This window comes from Carica papaya, chromosome 8 (genome assembly GCF_054855325.1).
Source record: "Carica papaya isolate Zhongbai chromosome 8, ASM5485532v1, whole genome shotgun sequence".
In the NCBI taxonomy this organism is placed as follows: Eukaryota; Viridiplantae; Streptophyta; class Magnoliopsida; order Brassicales; family Caricaceae; genus Carica; species Carica papaya.
In genome coordinates this window covers 30,843,135-30,861,678 of record NC_142316.1, presented here as the reverse complement: position 1 = coordinate 30,861,678, position 18,544 = coordinate 30,843,135, and the positions used below count along the sequence as shown (strand labels likewise).

Below are 18,544 nucleotides of genomic sequence, written 5' to 3'. Positions count from 1 at the left end.
AATAAAAAAAAAACAATAACGATTTTATGTAATATAATAAAAATCTAATTAAATTGTAATAAATCTATATTAATTGAAATTTGAATGGAGAGAGAGCAATATAAATACCGTGTAAAATGCTTATCTGCATCCATGATATCTAATTTTACTTTTTTTTTTTTGGGGTTGAATTTTTATTAATTAATATATAAGTTAATGATTAGTATGTATATTATTTTACAAGATTAAACTATTTTTTATAATCTTTATTTATGAATAATTTGTGATAAATTATAATTAATATATTATCTATTAGTTAATTGATTAGCGTATATATTGGGTGCTAAAAATACAAGTGAATACGCTACGTTAGTAGTAAAAAGTAAAATATGTTTATAATTATAAGCATTTAATTTATTAAAATGTAAAAGTAAAACACTCATTCCTATTTTTTGCTTCTTTTAAAATATAATAATTGTACTTGAGATTCTTGGAAATTGGGTATTGGGTATTGGGAAATGGGTTACCCACCGTACCTTTATCAACCCAAATCTTCCAAGCAAAGACTGCATAATGATATATATATATCTACATGTTTATTTTCCATCCACTATAATGATATATCTCATTTTAAATGCCATCTTAATTTAAATAATGGCTTAATATTATATATATGTTTAACTATATACAAAAAACAAATGGTGATATTTATGATTGAATTAGACATTTTTTTTAAAGAGAATGTTGAGAAATAGAGTTTATGTTACTTTTATTTGATCATAGATTATTTTGATGTTAACAATAACAAAAAAATAAAAATATGCTAATATAAAAATAAATAAATACGAGAGTCAATTCTTTATATTTACTAATATAAATTTATAAAAAAAAATAGTAATTATTAATTTCATATTCGTATTTAATTATAATACAATGTTATTTAACTATAATTCAACCAAGTATTATATTGTTATTAGATGATTATATAATATCAATAAAATTTTTAATATATAGTTATTATACATTAATTAATACATAAAATAAGTAGTTATTAAGTTTTTATATTTTATTAATGTCTATATGAATCAAAGTTTTTCTTGAATTTTTAAAAATGATTTAAAAAAAATCAAAATTTTGATTCGAATTTGGTCAAAATATCTTTTGATTTTTTTTTTTTTTGAGTTTTAGCGCAAATAATTTTATAATGAAAGGTGGTTGAAATTGGTGCAAGTTAAAGAAAATTTATTGTAGATTTAGGGTAAAAAAATACAATCTCATTGAAATACTTTAAAAAATACAATTTACTTTGTATGTTATTTATGTAGAAAACTTCTTAAAAAAAATTATATATTCAAATAATTTTATACTTCGAGAACTAATTTTTAATAAAAACATTAAAAATAAATTATTGCATAACTTTAACCTAAAAAATTAAATCGATAATTGATCTTATGTTATAACCATATTGTGGAATCTAATAGGGTAGAGATAATTCAAATACAATTAATTATTCTTTATTTTCTAAAAAATATAGAATTATATAACGACAAAAAATAATTAAGCATTTGATTTATGAAGTTTGGTAAGCTAAGTTAGATTTTGTATTATTTGAAAGGAAGAGTTAGGTTTTGGGTAAGTGATGGAAGAAAATCCAAAAGCTTAGAAATGGAAATAGGAAAACACTTTTTCACAATCAGAAAAAAAAAAAAGAAAAAAAAAAGCACTTCCATTCCATGCCCCCACCACCTTACCAAACACCTTGCCCTCGTAACTCGAACTACACAACACATACATCAAACATAAACTATTCTTATTAAATAAGTAGTCAACTTATACGTACCAACATATTATATACAAATTAAAGATATATGATTTAATATAAAGTTTAATTTCTAAATAATTTAAATGCCAAAAAATAAGAATTGCACGTTAACGGGGACCGAGATGACAAAAATGGACTCTTGTTCATCTAATGGCCACGTTCTTGTCTTCACCATCAACGTTATTTTTACGATACATGCTTAAATAATCATATACAAAATCATGAAAATTATAATTATAATTATAATTACGATTTATTCATGAAAAGGCGATAATTTTGTCCAAATTCAATTTAATTAAACACATTCAAATCGGATAATAGATTACAATTCAACTTTAATTTAATTAGACACATAAATAGATTATAATTATGAGCTCTAAATCATCCACTGATTTGGCTAGCTTATTTCTTAAATTGCAGTTTAAGGATCATATGGAGTGACTTGTAAGTCAATTTACAAAATTGACCAGGCCGAGACCACCGATCGTCCAGTGGTCTCACAAGCACCGGATTATGATCTCCAATCCACATAAGAAATTTGGGAGCTTGGAGACGCGTAGTGAACATGATCCAATACAGCGAGCGCATCATAAGCGGCAAGAAGCGCGCAACAGCATAAAGATACCTGCACCGTTTCCCGTTTTCATTATTTCCTATAATTATTCTCAGGTAATTGGAAACACAGAGAGGAAAAAAAGAAGAGGAAAACGAATCGTCTTCTTATTTAATACTCTCTCACTCTCGCAGCCATCTCTTCACGTCTCTCTCTCTCTCTCTCACCACTGTATATTCATTCAATATCCCAAACCCCAACCATCTTTCTCTCTCCCTGGTGATGATGATGAAATGTGAACATAGATATCGAAGCAACGGACGCGAGTATGTGAGATATTAGGGCTTCTGCTGCGAGATTTTTTGTATTCAATTCAGGAATTAAAGAGGGAGAATGCCGTTGACGAGATACCAGATAAGGAATGAGTACAGCTTGGCGGATCCGGAGCTGTACAGAGCTGCGGATAAAGATGATCCAGAGGCTCTGCTCGAGGGAGTTGCCATGTCTGGTCTCGTCGGCGTCTTGCGCCAGCTCGGGGACCTTGCCGAGTGAGTCTCTATCTTCGTTGAGCTTTATATGCTGTGATTGGCTTTGTGTTGAGGTTGAATTGTGCTTTTGAGCCAAATGTTTCAGTCGTTATAGCTTCAGTTTGATTTTGTAAAACGGGAGATAGAATTTCAGGTCACTGATTTTGCATCCGTAGACTTCAGTTCGGGTTCGGAATTTGAGTTTCGAATTCGTGCTTTGGGAAGATTGGATGGTGTTTCACGAAAATCTCTTTCTGTCAAGAGCTTTTGAAAATGATAAACTAAAGTGGCTTTAATTTGGATTGTGGCTTATGATTTCTTTTTTTTTTTTTTGGTTTCTGGTTATCGAATCATTTGTTCAACTGAATAATTAAGTCCATGGGAATAGGAGTGAGGGATTTACATTCAGCTTCCTCGTTCTTAATATGATTGTTTCTTCAATATCTCGAAGGTTTTGGGTTGTCTAGACTCCAAAAGCTTTGCGGACGGGACTCAACTGAGGATGTCTAGGTTTAGCTAAATTTTTATGGAGTGGCTTCTAAATTTATGGGTAAACTTTACAGTTGCATTTGATTGGAGTAGGAGCTTCAATCGCCCAGTTAATATGTAGACGCCGAAGTGTTTTTTTAAAATACAAGATTTGATGAAATTTCAAAAAATATTGAAGAGAAAAATAGATGGAAACATGTAAAATAATACCAAAGGAAAAGAAACACGTGAAATGAAAATGTTAACGAATCAATGCAGTGATTAAATTTCTGTATTTGCTGGAAGTATCTGCCATGTGCTTAAATAGTTCTTCTATTTCCGCAAAGTTGTGACCTATCGTAGCATCTGACAGAGCTAGGAACTCCAAGCAGATCAGTTGCTTGGATTCCTTTTCATGAATGTTGATCCCTTGCTCATTCAAATGATATCTTTCATAATTACAGTTGCCTTTATGAAGGTTGTTCTCTTCTATTTTGGTGATATTTTTTTTTCCTTGTGGAGCTAGTGCGAAAATTTTATTTAATCACTTTTTGTCATATGAAAAAAGGGAAAAAAATAAAACTAATCTAATTGCCTTTTCATCTGCTAATAGGTTTGCTGCCGAGATATTCCATGACTTGCATGAAGAAGTAATGGCAACTGCTGCAAGAGGTCACGGTCTAATGGTCCGAGTCCAACAGCTTGAAGCAGAGTTTCCCTCTATTGAAAAAGCATTTCTGTCTCAGACTAATCATTCAATATTCTTTTCTAATGCAGGTTAGTATACTTGCTTCAGAGATATGTTTATATGAAATATCGACTATATTATATAAACTTTTTAACTTTAGTGGCAAATTTTAAATATACGGTTCCTTGATGCTTTAATATTTTCTCAGTGGTGGAGATTATTTCTCATGGCAACATAATACAACAAAGTATATTTTTATTGCACAAAAAAAAATCCTCATTGCAACATGACAATGAAAATCAGATACTCATATATAGTAATATGATTGTCTAGATGCGTGGACCTTTTGTGGATTGGTAGAAAATTGGTACAAAATTTCAACTGTATGCTTATCAGTTTTTTATAGGTTTAGTAGCTGTAAGGTTACAAGATCCAGTTAATAAATGTCTGCGGATCATTTGCTATGGAAAAGACTCTTTTAGTTGAAATCTTTTGAGCCTTCTGGAGGAAAAGAAGATATTCTATTTGTTTAAAAAGTGTTTTTGTGAGAAAACTTCAGGTGCTTCATAAGAAATTGGCATATGGGCAATAATCTTGGATTAATTAATTTAGTCGCTGTTAGTTGAATATTTGTGCGAAAAATTTTCGTAGCGGTCTCTGGTATGTACATCTTTTATCTTATCCTTGCATAAGGAGGTGCAGTGGATGTTGTTTCAAAGGACTCTAGCTGAAAGACATGGCCTGATACCTTTGTTTCTGTATCCATTTTAGACCTTAAAATTTTACTGTTTTGCTTATTCTGAATTACTGTCTTGCATAATTGCTCAAGTCAAATGACATTTTTAATGTGTATTTATCTTTCACAGGTATGGACTGGCACCCAAATCTACAAATGGAACAGAATGTAATTGCTTCTGGGGATTTACCTCGTTGTGTGATGGATTCTTATGAGGAATGTCGGGGTCCACCAAGATTATTCTTTCTGGACAAGTATGATTCTGTTGCTTATATTGCTAAAGCTATCTTTTTATACCGGGATTTGTTATTTTTATGATCTTAATACCCTTAACTGACTTAAATCAGATTTGATGTTGCGGGAGCTGGGGCATGTTTGAAGCGTTACACCGATCCGTCATTCTTTAAAATTGAGTTGGCATCCTCTAGGATTACAACAGTAGAAGTCCAAAGAGAGAAGAAATCAAGGAAAGTGAAGGTACTGCTGCCAAAACTAGTATTTCTCATAACAAACACATCTCTTTGGGGTTATTAAAATAAACCTGCATGCATTTATTTATTCCTAAAATATTGTTAATGTCCAAAAGTTTGGCATGGTAAGGATTTTTTTAGAATATAAATATCACCTGGATATAGTTTTACTCGTTTTCAATGCACAGACAGAATTTAATAATGATTGCCAGGTGCTACTTCTTATTGTTTAATTATTTGATTTGTCATGCTTCTGAAAATTAGCATTTTAGCTTATAAGTTTGCAACTTTCCACTTAATTGTCCATACCTTTGCCTGGAAACATTTCAATACGTATTACTTATATATTTTATTTACGGCAGAAGAAAGGATCTCGCTGGAGGAATGGAGAGACACCTGAAAATGCATCGGGACCACATGCCAAGTGAGAACTCTAATCGTATTTATGTATTAGTTCTTTTCTGTGCATGTACATGCTTGATGTTTGAATGGTGACTCAAAACGCTTTCAAATACTGCAGATTGCACCAGTTGTTTCTGGAGGAGCGTATTGAGAACGGTTATAGTGATCCTGCTCGTCTTGTGAAATTGAAGAGAAGGCTGTTAAGTGGATCTCCACTTAACTCCAGGTCCGGGAAAAGTTATATGGAGAAGTTTGTGCAGACTCCTTCACCGGAACATAAAACAATTAATGAAATTTCTGTTACTTCTCAACCTTTGACATCGATATCAGATAATTCTAGTGAATCAGGAATTGAAATACATGAAATCAGTTCAGTGGGTGCTGTGGAAATGTCATCTCATGGAATGGAAAACACAGTCTCTCTACCTCATAAACAGGAATTGCTACAGAAGCCTTCCATAGATATTATGGCCAGACAAAGTGTGAAGATGCATGAACCAACTGTTGATGTTGGGACACAGAAAGTATCTTCCGAGAGCAATAAGATGGTGGACAAGGAATTAAAAATTGATGCAAAAGAGGAGGGCAGTTTGGACGGGGACCATTCTGAAGATTTGGCCAGCGAGGTTGACAATTATATGGATGCTCTCACTACAATGGAATCAGAAGGGGAAACAGACACTGAGTACAAGATTAAGAATGAAGTAGGATTCCAAAATACAAGTCAACATGGGACTGATTCTGATGCAAATGAGGAACATACGGAGGTCCCAGCTCAATTTTCGGATTCTCAGTCGCTAGGAAACAGCTCAGAATCTGACGATGGAAATGGCTCATGCAAAAAAGGAAGCTCTAGTTTTTCTTACTCTGATACTGTAAGGTCTTCTGCTGAGATTGTGCAATCTGATGGTGAAGAAACAGCTAAACCGTTTCCTTCTACTGAAACTCATGTATCTGAGATAGTGGACACATTATCCAAGCAGTTGTCCATGAATAAAGAGTTAATGGAGTCCAGTTCCCATGAGCCTGTATCAACCAGTGGAAGTAGCGCTACAAAAGACAGCACACCCAATGCTGAAGAAGAATGCTTTAATTCATATAGTACGAATTCAAATCAAATACATCTTCCACTATACCCTGGAGAAAGTGTGCAGTCAGCTTCACTGGTTGAATCTGAACTAGGTGAAATTCTTCCTGAATGTGTGAATCTTGCTTCTGAAAAGTTAAGCACTGAAAGTGGGACAAATCAAGCAAATTCTTCAGAGCTAATCTCTGATGTTTACAGCCAGACAAGGGATGACGCAGTTTCTTCAGTTCCTGTTGAAAACCATTCAAACATTGAATCTGATTGTCTAGATTCAAAAGCCTCTTCGGGTGCTTCGGCAAATCCAGATTTGGCTTCTGGAGAGAAACAATATGGTTCTTCTGCAGATGACCATGCAGGTGGTAGTTGTTCTGAAAAGTTGGTAAGTGTTGAGGTTGGTTCTGTGGAAGCAATTATATCTCTTACGGAGAAGCAGTCTGCAAGCTCAGCCAGTGCAGAAGTAGATGTTTGTTCAGATGTTTCATTACGGGACGATGGCTCAGATGTTATGAAGTTTGATGAGACAGTTCTTGCAGTTAGTTGTCCTATATCAGCAGCTGAAATCAAATCAGGGATAACTTCTAAGGGTGTTGAAGTTGATGAAACTGTTCCTGAAATGAAAAAAATTCCGGAAATTGATGATGCAAGTACACATGTTGAACTCAACTCAGAAAATATAACTCTTCTGAGTCATGAAGATGACACTTCTGCTCGAGCAACTGAAGAAATATCTAAAGTAGGTGGTGCAATTTCAGTGCCTGAGGTCAACCTAGAAAATTCAATTCCAAATAGAACTGAAGTTAATGATAGTATTGCAGCCCTCAACATCGGCTCAGAAAATGAGACTTCTATGGTGGATGCTTCTCAGACTTGTAGCTCAGAAAACCAGCAGCTCTCAGTTACATCGGATGGTGTTCCACAACTTGAACTTGATGTTGCAGAAGAGGAAGTTTCCTCTTCAGTACGGGGAACATATCATGAAGGGACATCTAGTGGTCCAGAAGATGAAGAAATAGATACTAGCCAAGCAAGCTTGGGTAATATAGCAACTGACAGTTCTCATGAAGTATATGCAGCTGTTTCTAATACTGGTGCATATGCTGGCGAGGATTTCAACGATGCTTGCCTATTTACGGCATTAGTTCAGTCTCCATCTGGAGATCACATGAATTTTCAGGAATGCTTCTCTGGTGCCGGAAATCTACATCAGGAAGAATCTGAATTTAATGAGGCAGTTTTTTCAGAATATCATCCCGAGCCAAAGGAGCAAAAGAAAGTGAATCAATTGGAAGTTGGTCCAAATGATTCAGACTCCATTTCCTTAAATTCAACATTTTATGACAATTCAGACCAGAAGACATTCAGTGATGTTCCAGATTCTTCTCTGGCCGAACCAACAAGAAACAGTTTGGCTGTTGGTGATATCAGCACAGCACTGGAATTTTCAAAAGCTTGTGATCTAGAATTAGAAAGAGAATCTGTCCATTGTAATTGTACTTCAGAAAATAGTGAAGATGCCATTTCTTCACCTTTGTGTTGCCTCCCAGAGACAGAAACTCCCTTGGAACAATCATTGGTGTCACAAGCTCATCAGGTGGACTGCCTGCAAGGACATAATTTCATGGCATCAAATTGCCTGGATCACAACGATCAGGAAAGATGTTTTCATGCTTCTCCTAAATCTTGTCCAGAAGAATTTCCTAGCCAAGCTTCATCAGAAGTTTTAACACAATCATCTGGATGGGAACTGGAAAGGAAGCAAGTGGTGAATTCTGTTTGTCCTAGTTTTATGTCACTTCCTGAGCCTAATCATGTTAGCATGGAGGAAATGCCACCATTGCCACCTCTTCCTCCAATGCAGTGGCGGGTTGGGAGGCTTCAAAATGTTCCCCTGGCATTGCACGGAGAATTGGCTGAAAATGGTCAGGCATTGTTCCCAAAAATATCACCTTATGCAGCTGATGACAAAGATCAGTCTAGTTTCACAGCATCACACGGAGAGATTGGACAGCCAGGGGATTCCTTTATTCCCCTCTCAGTTGTTGAAGGAGAACAGTCACATGTTCCTGAACATAATGGGGCTTATTCAACACAGCCCCCACCATCCCAAATGCAGTTACCGACCACAGGTAGTGAACCAAACAGACAACATGACAGTCTCACCTTCGAGGGAACTCAATCTCCGAACTCATGTTTGACATTGCCAGCAGTATCTAATGAGAGGCCTGAGCAAGGGTTCCATTCTTTGGAGGAAAATATAGTTCAATCCACTCCACCCCCATTCTTAGAAATACCTGCTATTGAGCAGACGACTGCCAGGAACAATCTTAGATCTTTGCATGAAAAATCAGTCCTGCCTCTTAATGAAGTAGCGGCAGAAACAGGTCCAGCGGTTGAGGCATCTCCACATGGTTCTCAGAATTTTGGAAAAGTTGAGGATCCTTCTGATTCCTCTAAGACGTTACCAGCCAAGGTAGAAGAACAGCTTCAATTTGTTAAGCCTGGTTCAGGGGAAACAGCACCGGTGTCAGTAAATCCATTTAATTCGCAGGTCTTACCTAGTTTAGAAGGGGAGGGGGTGTGGCCCTCCAATGCATTTGCCCTTGCACCGACCTTTGAGGTTGAAAAGGTGAATGCAAATCCAGCAGTTAAGCTTCCTCGACCTCGAAGTCCTCTCATAGATGCTGTTGTTGCTCATGACAGAAGCACGGTAATAATGATTTCACAATGTTCATTTTGTTCTCGTTATACTTTCTATGAAGTTAGGGCTTTGTTTAGTTTTAGAAACGTTTTCACTCTTTAGATTCTTGTATGTTTCTACACAAAAACTTGTAATATTTGAAAATGAAGCATGACTTGGAAAGATAATGAAAATTGCTATGAATTTGAAAATATTAAAATCATGTTTTCCAAATTATTCCATATTTTTACTGTCATTTTCCAAATCATGTCTTCATTTTTCATAGTATACACATCTTTGTGTACAACTATAAAAATTCAGAGTTGAAAACTTAAAAAGAGCTTTCTATAAGTAAAAGAGGGTGATGATATTTGAAGGGTTCTCATCTTTTTGACAATAAGAGTCTTCTGCAGTTGAGAAAGGTGTCTGAGCGAGTTCGTCGTCAGATTGCACCTAAGGTGGAGGAAAGAGATTCATTGCTGGAACAGATACGAACCAAGGTTAGAAGCATGATGTCTCTATTCTCATTTATTGTTTCTTAGACCTGCTCGAACTGACCCCTTTTCTTTACCTTTTTCTTTCTGTTTAGATGTTGTTTTTTAATCTTTTAGCTGTTTTTTTTCCCTACAGTCCTTTAGTTTGAAGCCTGCGTTGGTGATGAGACCCAGCATTCAAGGTCCTAAAACAAACTTGAGGGTTGCTGCAATATTAGAGAAAGCAAATGCAATTCGTCAGGTTTCCACCTACCTACCACACACTCTATCTCTCTCTCTCTTTCTCTCTTTATCTAGAGTAAATCCATCCGCTCCACACACTCTATCTATTTGTCTCTTTCTCTCTCTCTCTAGAGTGAAAGATCTAACATTAAATTTTGGTATAGGCTACGGCTGGAAGCGATGAAGATGATGATACAGATAGTTGGAGTGATTCTTGAACATATAGGTGCCAGAACTATACTGCTATCTTTATTGCTTTAGAAGTGAATCTAGCCTGGGGCCATAAAGTTCTCCTTGCAGAAAACGTCCTTCTATACCCTTCTATGTATTCATGTGTTATGGCTTTTTTTCCCCTAAGCATGTTCATATTTCTTTTTTCACGTTGAAAATATAGATCTATCAGTACGTGGATCTGCTCTATCCATGAAGACCCAGGGTGAGATCAAATGCTCTGTATCAAGAGGCTCAGCGTGTAACTGCTGTACCGGATTAGATTGGATGTATTATTACCCTGAAAATGTTGGCAGGTGTAAATTGTGAATTGGTGTAAGTTTTGGTTGTAGTATACTTGTGCAATTTTGTAGTCTTGTACGTAATTGGTAATGAAACATATATCTGTGCATTTATACCGTTTAGTTTCTGGTCTTGTATTTAAAAAAAGAAGAAATAACAATGTAGCTTCTGTTTCATGCCCCCATGATTACGCATTTTTCTTTAATTGTAGTACCGGATCAAATTTGGTTTATTTTACGTTGCTTCCAATTTAAATCAATTAGTTTTTTTTTTTTTTTGCTATTTGTCGAGTGTACGAGAATATGACGAAACCTGCAATCCTCTCCCTAAGCATGTGTACTCTCAGAGGGGAAATTTAAGAGACGTTTAATCGAATGTAATTAACTTTGTTCTAAATGTTATTTATGAAAGAGAAGGACATTTCTGGCGAAGAGAAGTAAAATCCAAAACACCAAAACAACTGATCTAATCAAACAGATAAAAACAAAAAACAAGCATAGCTGCAGGAAAGGAAACTTCACGAGCTTCAGAGAAAGCAGAAGAAATGAGAGAGAGAGAGCCCAAAGGAACAAGCGGACAATAAGCAGTGACCCATCATTCAATTAAGCAAGAGAAGCAGGACAAACTGATCTAAATTTTTTTTTCATTTTTTTTGGTTGGATAAGGCTTAAGCTGGCATACAACCAAAACGGTGATGTTGAGACAAATAAACCACACATGAACAGGATAAATAAATTAAAAAAATATATATATATATAAGGTCTTCATATTATTTAACAATTATCCTTGTTTTTTTTTAATTCAATAATTATTCTTGTTTTTAAGCTTAAAAAAGTAATCATGTAGTATAAATTAGTAATTAAAAAATATAGTAGTGGGATGGAAAACTTGAACGACCAAGGCGGTGCTCTGCAGCTAATCATGACCTGGACAAACTCACTTAATTTCAAACCCACCAAAGTTAAAACCGTAACCGTCCGCCTTAATTTCTTAAGCCATATTTTATGATATAATATAATTGAAAAAAAAAAACAGTTAAAATTCAATTATTTTTCTTTACTACTTTAACTGTTTTTTTTTAATGACATATTCAGTAATATATTTATTTTTTTTTTAAATTTCATTTGAATATAGTAAGCACTTAATTTTATTAACAAATCTTACTTCAGTTTATTAAAAACCGTCTTATTTACCTTACTAATATGATATTTTAATATATAATTTTAAAATTAAAATTTATTATTATATTTTTAATTTTTTTTATATAATTTAAATTAAAATTAAATTCGAAATAAAAAAATAATAAATATGCGTGTCATCCGTACCTCTAATAAATACTATATATAAATTATAACAATTTATATTTAAAAAATATACATAAGATAAGATAAGATTCGTTTAAATTTTTTAATTAGTATTTCAAAATCTAAATTATTTAATGTCTTCGCTCTGAATATTTTGTAAATACTCTGAATATTTATTACCATCATTAAATTATTTTTATATAATTCTTATTCTTATAAAATCGTATCTTAATTATTTTCATATAATTATAAAAAATTATTTTTCGTACGCATTATCGGTTGCGAATATAGTTAAAACGTACTAAACGCGCCCGTTAAACATCCATAAGATCACCACTGAATTGAACGACGCCGTTTTCTCTTCCGTGTCTACCACTCTTGTGTTTCCGTCGATACTTTTCCTGTAAATAGCCAAGTCTTCTGCTTGTATAGATTTTAGTAAACCCTTCTAAATTCTCCGTTGCTTCTTCAACCTTTTCATAGACGCGCACGTATCCGATCGCACCGCAAATTCAAATTTCGCAAATGATTCCTGGATAACATCAAAACGCGGTTTCCCCAAATACAAAACGGCAACATTTCTGCTCTCTCTCTTCTTTATATGGGAAAATCGCTTCCTGGCACCACTAAGATCAACCAATTCACTGCAGCAGCATCCAAACTCTTGAAACCCTCGAAACCCATTTCGCTGAATTCGTCAAGACTGCCTCAAGATAAGTCGTTTAATAGGAAGAAGATGGAGAGCAGTACTCGCAGAGACACCACCAGCAACACCAGCAATAGTAACGACACCGCCCATCAAGACCAACGCGTGCCGCTTTCTGAGGTCGTTTCGGATTGTGTCAAGCGCTGGTTCAAGGATACGCTCAAGGAAGCCAAAGCAGGTGATATCAATATGCAGGTCTTGGTTGGTCAGATGTATTATAGCGGTTATGGTGTTTCTAGAGACGCCCAGAAGGTTTGTTTTCATTTTTCAAGAAGATTCTTTGCGGTTCGCTTTTTAGTTTCTTTGGAGTGTTGATGTTGGGTTTAGGGTTTTGTGTGGATTGGGAAAGGGGTTTCCGTCGATTTCTTATTATTATTATTGTTTTACTTTTATTTCATGAGAAAGATTGGAAATAAGAATTAAAGTTTCCTGGTTTTTTTTTTTTTTTTTAAATTTGATGAGAAATAATGGGCTAAACTTGACAGGGCCCTCCGTTAGGGTTTCTTGAGAATCGTTTTTCTCTCTGTGGCCTCAGATTATGAAGAAGTGAAGTTAAATCTTTTATTTTCTTTGTCAATTTGATCTGTTTACACAATAAAATTTCAACGTGATTTCCGCTTGTTTATTATCTTTTCAAGTATTGTTTCTTTATTTCTGCCGCTTTTTCTAAATTACTATTCAACTTCATTTTATTTCAGGGAAGGATTTGGATGACCAGAGCATCAAGAACTCGGTCTTCGGTTTGGAAAGTGAGCGATAAGCATCCAGGTTGAGCTCTTTCCCTTCCTGATTCCTTATAGCGTCCTTAGCTGTTTAGGGGTCTAATCAGATTAGTCAACTGTTCCTTTCTTCTATTTTGGGTCTTCTTCAGGCTATAATGCAAGTGATTCTGATTCTGATGAAGTAAAGGGTGATTCTTGAGCTGGCCATGCTACCTTTACAACAAAATTTGATCCGTAAGTTGCTATAAGTTTCGCAGCTGGAATCCTTTTAGAAATTCTAATAATTTACTGGCCTCTTGGTTCTAGTTATATTTATGTGTTTACCTTATTAACATTATCTACCCAGGAGCCTCGCGCAGTGCGCACCTTTAATTGAAATGGAAAATACTTGAAAATATATAATTGACCGGATTGCTGGAAAGGAAAATTGAAGTAAGTTTCAAAATTAAAAGCGAGCTTGATATGGAATATGTTAGGTCTAGATTGCCTAAGTAGATTAGAAATTGTAATTCAATTAATATAAAATATTATGATATTATGGGTATATTATTATAATTGTAGTAATTCTAGGATTTTATTTTTTTTAGTATTTAGTTTTTCTATATGTTCATAGTATTTATTGCATAATTATTTCTTAGTTCAATTCTATTTAGGAAAAGCTATTGAGGAACCATTATAAATATCTTTGTAATTTCAATGTAGAGACAGTCTTCAATTATTCAATTAAATACTTTGAGAGATCTTCAATCTTCTTTAATGGAACTCTTATGTGACGCTTAAGAATTTTTAAATGTGATATCTGAAAAATATTCGGAGTGATGTCCAAGTTTTATATTTCTAATTCCTAAGTGAGTTACTTTTTTAAAAAAAATAGAAGTGTGGTATTAATGAGCAACCAGGGGTTGCAACTCGAATGCAAAAGCTTTACAAGTCTATTAACATATCAACCAAGTCCCTTAAATCCTTAGTAGTAAAAAGAGGATAGTCTTTTACCAAAAATCATAGTGTTTGGAACCAAGAATCTGTAGTTCTATCAAAAGATCACTACATATCTTCTAAAGCGTGTCAGTTTCTTTCTTTCCATACAACCCATAAAGTGACCAACTGGATAGTGCCCAAAGTCTTGTTATATCTTTTATCCCCATGGATGCCTCTATAGGCCATGTCTCCTCCTCCATCGAACCTGCCATGACCAAATTCACTCTTATACGGGAACCCTACACTATACTATTTTTGGAAGTTTAAGTGGTGTGAATGGGCTAGGGCTTTGCAGCTTATGTTAAGTGAGGTAAGACTTTTCACCCAGAAAGACGGATTTGACCATGTTGTACTTCTTCAGAACATAACCAGTCATAGAACTGAACCGCCATCATAAAACCTTGGCTAGAAACCATCAATGTAGTCACTGATATACATTTACTTGCATATACTCCAAATGAAATCAATGCGCAAGTCTTCAGGACGTAAACTACAATGCATTCTGCTCCAAGCAAACAATCCATAATCCTGCAGAGATAGATTCTGTTCATATCATATGCTCCTTCACCCACTAAAACCACAAAAAAAAAAGTGGAGACAAAAGTATCCAGAAGAATGAACTCAGGGAAATGCCAGTTTACAAGAATAATAACCTTTGCCCAAAAATTCCAAACCACCAGATAGTGCGGAAACACATGGCTGTTGTTTTTCAAACTTTGAAGCCCATCAAACAAACTTCAAGAAACAGCTCTACAAGTGGTATATGATACTTAGGAGTCTAGGGTTTCGATTCTCGTAGTTCTGTTAATCACAGAAGATGCATAGATCCAAATAGACATGTTTTTAGATTATACTGTTGGGCATCCACCCACAATGTGTTAAATATCTGATGCCTATCAATCTTTTCCTGGGCCTGGGAATTGATCTTTTAAATGCTCTAAGATGAATTCCACTTTCAGGTAAAGTGTTAAGTTGTGTCTGATTTCACAAAACTAAAATACCATCAACTTTGGGCCCTTCCACGTATATGTATTTATGGATTATATTGTCAAGTAATACCCACAAATGTGTAAATATCTGATGCCTATCTCTTCCTGGGCCTGGAAAGCTCTAAAGATGAAGATGTGTCCTGGTTTCGCATAAAATATTAGCAAATTTTGAGTTACTTTAGTTTTTTTCTCATTAAGTTGTTGTATATATGTTTACATGGGTAGAACCCTCTGGTGCTCTTGAATACATAAATTTTTATACTAAAAAATATTCTGCTCTCGAAACCATTTTATTCAGAACTTTTGGTGAAATTTAGGCGTATCTGGGGATAGGATTTAGGAGAGAGATGATGTCTGTAATATGCAGAATTATCTTATGGTGCATCTGAGATCTATCTCCTCTTAAGTTAGAATTCACTGTGCTACGTATAATTCTTGTGTCATTCATTTTTCCTTGTTCACGAGCTATTCAATAAATTAATGCACTTGAACAGGATAAACAATGGTGTTTATTTTGCAGAAAGAATGAAAGGCATAAAGGATTTTAGGTGGCCGATGCACTTCCAAGACATAGATTTTCTTCATGGTTGGCAGTGTTCATGGGAAAAATGCAAAAATCCAGATAGATTTATTATTTTTGTCATATACCTTTTTAATCAGGCATTCACCCTGAAATGTGTAAATATCTGAAGCCTAACAAGCTTTCATTGGCCTGGAAATTGAACTTTCAACTGCTCTAAGAGGAATTCTAATTTTAGATCTGAGAAAAGGATAAACAATTGCATCTTGCATCTCCATTAGCTCTGAAATTTTGCATTCAATAACCATCCATCATATTAGGCCTGTCAAAAACTATGCTAGAGATGTTTTCTATAAGCAGTATCAAGCAGTAAAAGGAAAAACTAGCTTAATAGAGACTCTTATTAAGGGGCTAACTTACATAGAGAGACTCGGTTAATCACAACATGCTTTTTAGTTTTCATTTTCTAAATTTATATGCATTCCTTCACAAAGTCATAAAAATTAGTTGAGTGAAGGAAATAATAGTTAATGATGATAGAGTTAGAATATTTTAAGATATTGTTTTTATTTTTTTTAGAAAACTATTTTGTTTATATTTTGATTATTAAGTGAATATATAATTCTGGCATATTTCTAAACACATGTATAAAAACAAAAATCTAGAAAATGAAAACTGATGTACCTAATAATGCCTAAGATCCCAATAGTACATATAACTCTCATCTGGTTTATCTGTCTGTGATGAGAAATTTTTTCCTACTGTTGATGAATTTGCTGTAAGCAATTTGAGGGAGAATATACATGATCTCACTCTATTATTTCCTTTAACCATTTGGTCTCTGATCCTCTATTAGCATTTTATAAGCCATCTGCTTCATTGATGCCTTACCCTCCGAAAACTTCACTATTTTTTCGTTTATGACACAAGAACTTTCAGAGATAGCTTGATCAAATATCTGCAACATGCAGTTTCATTTTTACTGAAGTAGTATATTCATCCATTTATATTCTACACTTAGATCTTTGCTTGTTTCTTTTTATATGCATCTGGCATATTTTTTGACTCTGTTGGCTGACTCTGATGTTGCTTAGGTGACAAAAAACTGAGACTTAACGTTTTGTATGATAAGATTATTAATCAATACATTGTATGGGACATTATTCACAAATAATAAATAAATAGAACAGTTGTGAACGGCTGGAGGTATTTGATAATATGTACCTAATAGAAACTTTTAGGGGAAGGGTTACAGCAATGCCTGATCTAACGGAAATTTGATTTGCAGTTGCAATTTATGGTTGAAAAATGTGGATGCACTTAATTAAGGGCCAGCCAGAATGTGAGGAAAAGTAGCTTTTAGGTTATGTTCTATAGAACTTGGTAACTTGCTCTAGACAGAGAGGGATGAGAAGATTTTCTTTCATACAAGGAAGAATGAGGATGAAAATTTTGAATGTTGGTTTATAGTTTGTGAAGGTCAATGGGATAGAGGATGGAAAACCTGTTATTTTTTCAAATAATTTATACCACTTTCTTATCTCAACATTTTTTTTTTTTTTCGAGGAAATATTTCTGCAATTTGAGATTGTTTAAGCTCTTGCTAATGCCATTGACGTCTTTCTGTTTGTAGGACTCGCACAACGATTTATTTGTCTTCAGAGTTGGATGTTTCTGTAACAATTCTCTTGACCTTCTCTAGATTTTGTCTCTTCTTTCACTTTTGAAAGTAAGATTTTGGTGTTTTCTTTTAACCAGATACGAGTACAGTGCATCTGCGTATTCCGTATGTCCATTATCAGAAAGAAAATAATAATATTTGTTGATTGACTGTCTGTGGAAAGAATTCTCTTTTCTTTTCTAGCCTGTCCTTACGGAAAGGTTCAATTTGAGCTTTTTGTCTCCTTCAAATTGCATGACGGCCTTGTGGTATACTTTTGGGTTCGTGTCAATGTATGCATAACTATATAAAAATAATTCTATTACGTTTTATGGAATTCATTTATTCTAAAATGCTGGTTTTTAGATAAATGAATATTTGATAGGGTTGCAAAACTAAGCCTCCTAGAATACAATGTCTGAAGTCTAAAGGCATAACCCATTGTAGCCTGAAATTAAGCCGATAGAATCAAGAACGCCTAGACAGAGACCATAAATTAGCAACCCCCGCCCCCCCTACATAGAAGGTTGAAGTTCAGAGTTAATGCTTAAGATTACACACTTCATACACATACAATAGTTAGTGGTATCGCAACACATCCTATAATTGCGTACCATTTTTTTCTTTCAATAGGTATTTACATTACTATTATTTACCAACTTTTGGTGATTAACTTGAGCATTAGAGGGTTATGTTCCAAAAACTTTCGGCGTCGTATATAACTCTTTAATTGTTAAGACGAGTAGGGGTTCTATACCACTGTAATTAAATTAAACATTGTTCTTCAGAATTTCTCTCTTCCTAACAAAGTAAATTCCACCAAACTTAAAAATTATTTTTACAGAATCTCATTCTTGGTGAAATATCCATTTACTTCAGATGCCAGAACTTGAACGAGAAAATTCGAACAAGTTATAGTTGTTAAGCTCTGATTATTTTGGCAGATTGGTAGCTAAAAAATGCCCCGTACAAGATGTCAGAAGTAGGTGATGCAAAAAATTAGTAAAATTTTATGATATAACATGTC

At 34.3% G+C, this 18,544-nt stretch overlaps 2 protein-coding genes across 6 annotated transcripts; both read left to right on the top strand.

The window, feature by feature from the left end:
- The first annotated feature begins 2,449 nt into the window (after positions 1-2,449).
- On the top strand, positions 2,450-10,822 carry LOC110822587 (protein SCAR2). 4 transcript variants are annotated; one of them, XM_022052720.2, is made up of 10 exons: positions 2,450-2,902; positions 3,963-4,126; positions 4,904-5,027; positions 5,121-5,250; positions 5,606-5,667; positions 5,764-9,202; positions 9,281-9,439; positions 9,823-9,909; positions 10,040-10,144; positions 10,290-10,822. In XM_022052720.2, the coding sequence occupies exons 1-10, from the start codon at positions 2,748-2,750 to the stop codon at positions 10,341-10,343; spliced, it is 4,479 nt and encodes a 1,492-aa protein (XP_021908412.2). In that variant the 5' UTR covers positions 2,450-2,747; the 3' UTR covers positions 10,344-10,822. The 4 variants fall into 4 exon arrangements, with proteins under 4 accessions (XP_021908412.2, XP_021908410.2, XP_021908411.2 ...); XM_022052718.2 differs by having other exon boundaries at positions 5,764-9,439; positions 10,290-10,351; positions 10,520-10,822; XM_022052719.2 differs by having other exon boundaries at positions 5,609-5,667; positions 5,764-9,439.
- A 1,429-nt stretch (positions 10,823-12,251) lies between these two features.
- LOC110822786 (Sel1 repeat protein) lies at positions 12,252-17,692 on the top strand. Of its 2 annotated transcripts, none has more exons than XM_022053002.2 (4): positions 12,252-12,900; positions 13,347-13,416; positions 13,520-13,604; positions 17,491-17,692. In XM_022053002.2, the coding sequence occupies exons 1-3, from the start codon at positions 12,544-12,546 to the stop codon at positions 13,567-13,569; spliced, it is 477 nt and encodes a 158-aa protein (XP_021908694.1). In that variant the 5' UTR covers positions 12,252-12,543; the 3' UTR covers positions 13,570-13,604; positions 17,491-17,692. The 2 variants fall into 2 exon arrangements, with proteins under 2 accessions (XP_021908694.1, XP_088065229.1); XM_088209103.1 differs by lacking the exon at positions 17,491-17,692 and adding an exon at positions 15,858-16,094.
- The last annotated feature ends 852 nt before the right edge of the window (positions 17,693-18,544 follow it).